The sequence below is a fragment of the Montipora capricornis genome, chromosome 11 (assembly GCF_036669925.1).
Source record: "Montipora capricornis isolate CH-2021 chromosome 11, ASM3666992v2, whole genome shotgun sequence".
In the NCBI taxonomy this organism is placed as follows: Eukaryota; Metazoa; Cnidaria; class Anthozoa; order Scleractinia; family Acroporidae; genus Montipora; species Montipora capricornis.
Window position 1 is genome coordinate 21,354,272 of NC_090893.1, and position 7,500 is coordinate 21,361,771.

The window sequence follows — 7,500 nt, forward strand, 5'->3', positions numbered from 1 at the left end:
GGATCCACTATTCGAGATCCAGAATCCATGGGCTGGGATCTGGAATCCAACGACCACTGAATTCCTTTACACTGGGCGAAACAAACAAAAGGATGATGTATTTTTAACTTGACAGACTATGATATTATGTTTAAGTTACATTATTATTGCAATTTGTGACACATTTTACCATATTTGGTCAAGAGAACACGCAAAATAAGAGATGGTACATGTAATACAAGTTGGAGTGATTGGTTTGACCAGTTTAGAACAGAGCAAACACAGATAGAATGGGAGGTTTTCAATAAATATATTGTTTTCAACATGTTGCTAAGCCCGTGCCTGAAATACATGGGCATAGTTTGTCAACACTTGCCACTTGTCATTTTTCGTTTATCCATTCATATAAAAGACATTTGAATAGTTGTGTCCATGTTGTTTTCTTCTTTCTCATGTGCCTTAATAATTATTATTAAGGAATTGATACGATTCTCAGTCAATGCAGGAAGAAGCCAAGAAAATGGAGTAGTAGTGGAATAATAAATCGCTTACTGAAAGGTTTAAGGTGGACATTTTGCTCGCTGCCAGTATTATAATTATGTTAAACCTTTCAATAAAGTGCTTCTACTTCTACATGTATCAAACAGAAAAATTACTAAAATTCACCTTTAATTCCAATAGTTTTTATATTATATAGCTTAACACCACCTACATGTAAGATTACCAGTTTTAAAGATAATAATATTATTATTATTATTATGATTATTCTTATGATTATTATTATTATTATCATTATTATTCTTATGTACCAAAATGCAAGTAATTATTGAGACGCAATACTGTACATTACCATAAAATCAGAAGAGGCATCTACAAACACCCCATAATAAATAATTATTAATTTTATTACGTTGCCTTGTTGCACCATTTACTACTGCTCAAACTTTGCCCACAATTTGTAATGCCAATCACACCGAGTCGAGTACACTTCTGGGAGTAATTGTACATGTGATTTTAAAATCGGCTAAGCACACAGTGGCAGGCTGATTTGAAATTACCTCTGTATGAGCACAATTACTCCCTGAATTGAATGGCACAAGGTTCAACTACTAATTAATGGTAACTTTTACAAATTTCAATACCTTTTTGTGTCAAAAAGTTCAAATTATATTCAATCTGTTTTGCAAACAGTAGAAAAACAACAGGAATGACCCCATCCAAGCGCAGGTGATTGACAAACAAATGCCACAGGTGTCCAATTACAGTTAACCCATTTGGAGTTGTTCGCACAGAATCAATCAAAATTGAGAATTTTGTAATACAGCTACGAATAACTTAAAAACTCCCCAACAAAAATAATAAGATGCTACTAGAGGAAACGATCCTCAGACTGGACAGCACAACTTACCACGCTGCTCCAACCACTGACAGAGAAATTGAAATTCCAACCCCAAGACATGCCCACATATATGGCGAGGTTTCGCCCAGGAACCTGAGCATAAAAAAATTAATTTGAAGCAAAACAGCTGTTCATGCGCAATAGACCTTATTCATAAATGGTGGTCACATTTATAATTCTTTTGTCCACGTGCAAATTAGCCTACCAAGCCTCATTTAAGAGCAAGAATTCTTTTCAATTCACTGTATGGTATCGAGGCTTGGTAGGCTAATTTGCACTTCGACAAAAGAATTAAAAATTGACCGCCATTTATGAATAAGGTCTATTAGGTCTTATAACAAGTTGAAGTCACATTTTAGACTCGCAGAAATGTCTTGGCATAACTAGTGCCATCATAATAAAGTTTAATGTCAAATGTCAAAATTTTGAAGTACAAAGAGAAAAAATACAAGTAGCTGGCAAAATTGCTTTCCTTGCCGAGCTGGCCCCGAAAAATGCATATACATTTTCCCTGAATAGCCGTTGCACCCAGGTCAAGCACAGGCGGCCCAGAGTCGGAAGGTAAACAATTATAAGGATTTGTATGGGAATCTCGATAACAGACTGAAAAATATATTTACCCACAAAAGTTCTCAATAAAAAAGCCGTACTTTATTGTCATGGTGAATTTCTTGCTTTTTGTGTGGTTTTTTGCCTGATTGAATGCGATTTAAGCGACTTCTCAAATTCCCGAGTCGTCACTCTTCCCTAAATAAAGGAAAGGCTGGCAACTCATTTCTAACTTACCTCAGATCTCGCCGAAAAAATTCACACTTCTCCGGTATCAGTCACGCTCAAACTCCGCCGATGGCTACACGGATAAATTTACTTCCCCTTGACCAAGTTTCAAGGTCCAGCGAGTTTCCATTGCTGAGAAACTGCGAAAAATATTCGAATTTTCAAACTCCTTCGAGGCTCGCTAACAACCAATTTTGACACGGCTGGTCAACGGTTCACTGAGCCTCCATACGGTGAGCGCAAACCTACGCAAGTGTACCCATAGTTGGGCAGAGCAAAACAAATCCCAGACTCGTCCCCAAATACCTGCCTGGGGTCATGTTCGAGTTTCTAAATCGGCGAACGATATTAAAAGTTCCACACTGAAACCTTAAACACAGCTCCCATCGCCTTGGTTGCCCCACCGCATGTTATAAATCCGGATTTTCATCGAACTCCGTAAGTACTGAGGGGCCATTCCACGTTACGGACATTACATCCGGAGAGCAAAATTTTGGAAATGAAACTATTTTTTACGAACTTATCTTTTGTAGTTTTTATTTAAAATTTGTACAAGTATCCCTTACATGGTACTTAACTAGCAGCAGAAAAGAAACTTTGATTTCATTTACAAATGCTGCCAATATGCTGGTCTTAAACAGCGTTACGGACATTACAAAAAAATCAACCTACGATTTTTTATGTTCACTAGATACTACTATTCCTGTGAATTGACATGCCAGACAAAATTTCCTTAATAGTGAAATGAACAAAGGTGCTTCATAGTTTTTTAAAATAATGTTGTATCCCTTATTCTGTCCTTACATTTTGAGCTGGAGGTAAAAAACTGCCGTTACGGACATTACATGTTTTTTGTTACGGACATTACACTGTGAATTGTGTTTTACACAGATAAAGTTTAGGGCAAATTTAGATTTTTTCTAGCATAAACTTCTGTTAAATAACAATGTCAAAACTGTTAAATTGATCTAAATCAGGTTTAATTCTATGCTATTTCTCTCTTTCATTTGTACTGGTCACCAAAACTTTAGCCCTACACTTCTGTGTGCAAACATAACAGTGGTCTGACTGGCCTATGAGAAATGATTTGGATGTTGTTTTCAAGAGAAGAGTGTTCTAGGGCCCAATAGAGCTGCTTGGCACTGGACCACTCCATATTCCAAGCCTTGCTGAAATCACCAAATTGTTTAAACATCCAAGGAAACAGCCACATGTTTTTAAGTAAAACAAACAGTGATTACGAGCAGTCAAATCCCAAGGTTGAAAAGTGAGAGGTACCAACTGTGTGAACTGAAATGACTTTTTGCAAGCAATGTGTACTTGTTGAAAAATGTCCAACATTTTAAAATTCAAAGTGGTGATTAATTAGAAATTTAAATCACATCTAGATACATGTAGAGTACACAGTGTTACTGCAGTTAAAACAACTGAGCTGGCTTTGTTACTATTGCTCTAACGTGTTGTTATTGTAAGCATTTAGAGGAAACTCTATATTATTCTCTATCCTCTTTATTTTCTTTTCTATGAGATTGTATTTGCAGGCAAGTTCCTTATACTTAACATTTTTGCCTAAGAATTAAACTAAATATTTGACTATTTACAGTTTAATAATGACAGGGATGGCACTAGGATTTTTCAATCTGGGTCCTGGGACCCGCATGTTCGGCCAAATTGGGGTCCCAAGCATTTTTTGGGGGTCCCAAAATCTTGGTGACCCTCTGCGAGAAAAAGAGTATGTTTTAAATTATGAGAAAAAGAGAGTAACCAACTTGGAATTAATATTGACGCATATGCATAGGACTGGCCGACAAAGGCTTTTTCTAGAGCCGTTACATTCATTCCTGGACAAGAACTCTGTTAATGAAAGAGCACCCTTTCCAAGGGTTTACGCATCACTGGTTTCCTCCCTTAGGAGCAACGAACAGTGACGTCTTTTGCTATATATTTGCATTCAGTGACTTGCAGAGTACATTCCTCTGAAGAAGACCGCAGAAGGCGGTCGAAAATTTAGTTTTAACCTTTTTAGATGTTTTAAACCCCATTTCTTAGAACTTCAATTATGATCACAGATCACTCCAACAGTTTTACAAACAACAGAATATACTGACAAATCAAAGCAAATTGTGTGAGTTATTTAAGTCAGTGCCTTGTGTCCTGGGACGCATTAAAATTTCGATGACCACGCATTTTTTGGATTTTATTTGCATAAAAATGCATGATTTCTGCGATCCCTGAATGATATTACATTTGTACAGATTTATTTGTTCCTCCAATCCCCCTTTGCGAGTAACAAGGTTGGAAATTAGTTACCTCCATTTCATTGTGTCCCATCACACAACTGCAACTTCATTCTGAATGCAAAGCTACTCAACTTTCTTTGATTTCAGGCAGGATATTATAATTACATTCATAATGTAATGTCCGTAACGTAATGTCCGTAACGTAATGTCCGTAACGTAATGTCCGTAACTTGTTGCATTTTCTCCAGTGATTCACATTGTTGTTGCAAATTCTCAATGCCGTAGTTTGGGCCCCTTCAAGCTAAAAAAGGATCCCAGCTCATGAAAAGATCTGGATATTAATTGTGGAGAAAAAAGAAAAAAGGTCTGTTTTTGTTACGGACATTACGTAATGTCCGTAACAGAAATGTTTTTCAATATAATTCAGCAATAACATTCAAGATGGCCCAAAACCTATCTGAAAATTTAACTTTGTCTTGCATTGACTCAGTTTTTTTAACTTGATGAGATTTTTGAAATTAACGTGCCCTGCTATAATAATTTGAAATATTACAGCTTGATAGCTACTTAAGCAAGCTTCTCATTGTTCAACAATCAATGGCCTCTCTTTGCCGTTTACCACAAAACAAACTTTTGACAAATTATTTCCTGAACACTTTGGGGTATCCTCTTTCCAAATATCCATGGTTGGGTATCAAAAGATCTGTTTGAAATTTTGACATTTTAGCTACTCTAAAATGGAATGGCCCTGAAGCTGTTTGAAGCCTCGCGCGTGCAAAAATCCCCTCGTCCGATGTCACTCGACACCACGGCTGTTTTTTTGTTGTTGTTGGAAAAAGTATAGTTTTGTTAAGTGAATTGCTTTGAGCCAAAGAAATCACCGCACCGTAATTTCTACTGTCCAAAAAACAGACAAGCGAGATTGTAACTCGGATACCTTTCAGGTATTCCGAGTAATAATTGTTGGTTTTCGATCGATATCGCTTGATGCATGCAGCGCACCGGTGTGAGAAATAATTTTGAACATTTCAACGCAACTGGAAGCGCAAAAACAAAGCACAGATGATTTCAACGATGGCATTTTCCCTGGACTCTCAACAGAAAAATGTGTCCAAAATGCTGAAAATGAATTTCTTCTGCAGTCATGATAATGTGAGTTTTTGACGGATGAAAAATTAAACAGGATTGTGTTTCATACACTAGTAAATACCTTCGACTGCGTTTCAAACTCCATCCAAACAGCTTCAGTACTTACGGAGTTCGATGAAAATCCGGATTTATAACATGCGGTGGGGCAGCCAAAGCGATGGGAGCTGTGTTTAAGGTTTCAGTGTGGAACTTTTAATATCGTTCGCCGATTTAGAAACTCGAACATGACCCCAGGCAGGTATTTGGGGATGAGTCTGGGATTTGTTTTGCTCTGCCCAACTATGGGTACACTTGCGTAGGTTTGCGCTCACCGTATGGAGGCTCAGTGAACCGTTGACCAGCCGTGTCAAAATTGGTTGTTAGCGAGCCTCGAAGGAGTTTGAAAATTCGAATATTTTTCGCAGTTTCTCAGCAATGGATACTCGCTGGACCTTGAAACTTGGTCAAGGGGAAGTAAATCTATCCGTGTAGCCATCGGCGGAGTTTGAGCGTGACTGATACCGGAGAAGTGTGAATTTTTTCGGCGAGATCTGAGGTAAGTTAGAAATGAGTTGCCAGCCTTTCCTTTATTTAGGGAAGAGTGACGACTCGGGAATTTGAGAAGTCGCTTAAATCGCATTCAATCAGGCAAAAAACCACACAAAAAGCAAGAAATTCACCATGACAATAAAGTACGGCTTTTTTATTGAGAACTTTTGCGGGTAAATATATTTTTCAGTCTGTTATCGAGATTCCCATACAAATCCTTATAATTGTTTACCTTACGACTCTGGGCCGCCTGTGGGTCAAGTAGATGGCGATTTTCGGCGGTCGCCGAAGCTTCTGGAGAACCCTGAATGTGTTGTTATAATCGGAGACATGGGGACATAGTGGTTAAGTTGTTGGCCTAGTGATCCCTACAGGGGTCGAAATGTTCCAGACTGTTTACCTTGGCTTGTACCTGACATCATGGCAGCCATGTTGATGTACTGAACAATGGTGAAAAAGTATTTTGGGAATTTCCCGAGCGACACTTTGCTTTTGTTTTGTACACGAACATGGCCATCTAATCACCAGAGTTCCAGTCAAGAAAAATAAGACATTTCCAAGTTCTTGTCTGTTTCCTCTTAAAAGCAAGTGCGAGCACAAGATTTTTCTTAGGAACATTGGTTTTCAATCATATGAAAAGTACAACTAATTACCATCTTAAAAACTTCACACTTGAACTCTCTTTGAAGAGGAGACAGACGTGAACTCAGCAGTGGCCTAGTGATTTGTTTCACCACATAATTTGAAAAATGCTTTATTGTGTTCTGTAACAAAATCATACCTGCCAACCCCCAGAGTACAAAAATCTGGAGACATCTAAAAATCTTTGCATTGTAAGAATGTCACTTTCGACAATATCTGAATACTCTCCAAAAATCACCCAAAGCCCTTCTGAATGTTCCCGACGTTTCTCGGTTAGAACAGCAATTGCTATTGTTCCCATAACCACACCCACTTTCTACCACATATTCTGCAATTTGATTGGCTGCTTTCTGACCAATTACGGTTCTTGTTAAATATAGCCTATATCAATGTGATTGCTCCGTTTTAAGAGCACTAGAATGCAGTTCTTGTTTTATTTTCCTTTTTGACATCTCGAAGATAACAAATTAATGAAACAACGTTGAAAAAGACCACGGGAGGTATTTCTCCCGGGAGATTTGGTGCTGTAACCGGGAGACCGGAGAGATTTGATGAAAAACTTGGAGACTCCCCAGAAGACCGGAAGAGTTGGCAGGTATGCAAAATTCAAAAGTGGCAATTTTTCTGTCACTGGAGGACTGTCATCATTTTTCCAATAATAACTTCTTACTAACCAAGCGCGAAGGCCGTATTGGGGAATATTGGCCCGAGGTCGTGGCAGTACAGACCGAGCGCAACGAGGTCCGTACAAAAACGACTGAGGGCCAATATTCCCCAGTACGGCTC

At 38.2% G+C, this 7,500-nt stretch overlaps 1 protein-coding gene across 1 annotated transcript in view; it reads right to left on the reverse strand.

The window, feature by feature from the left end:
• The window catches only part of LOC138024441 (V-type proton ATPase 21 kDa proteolipid subunit c''-like), a 41,576-nt gene that overhangs the window by 33,282 nt on the left and 794 nt on the right, over window positions 1–7,500 (reverse strand). Inside the window, exon 3 of the mRNA XM_068871647.1 lies at window positions 1,388–1,471. Coding sequence (XP_068727748.1) covers window positions 1,388–1,471 — 84 coding nt within the window. The remainder of the gene's footprint in view (window positions 1–1,387; window positions 1,472–7,500) is intronic.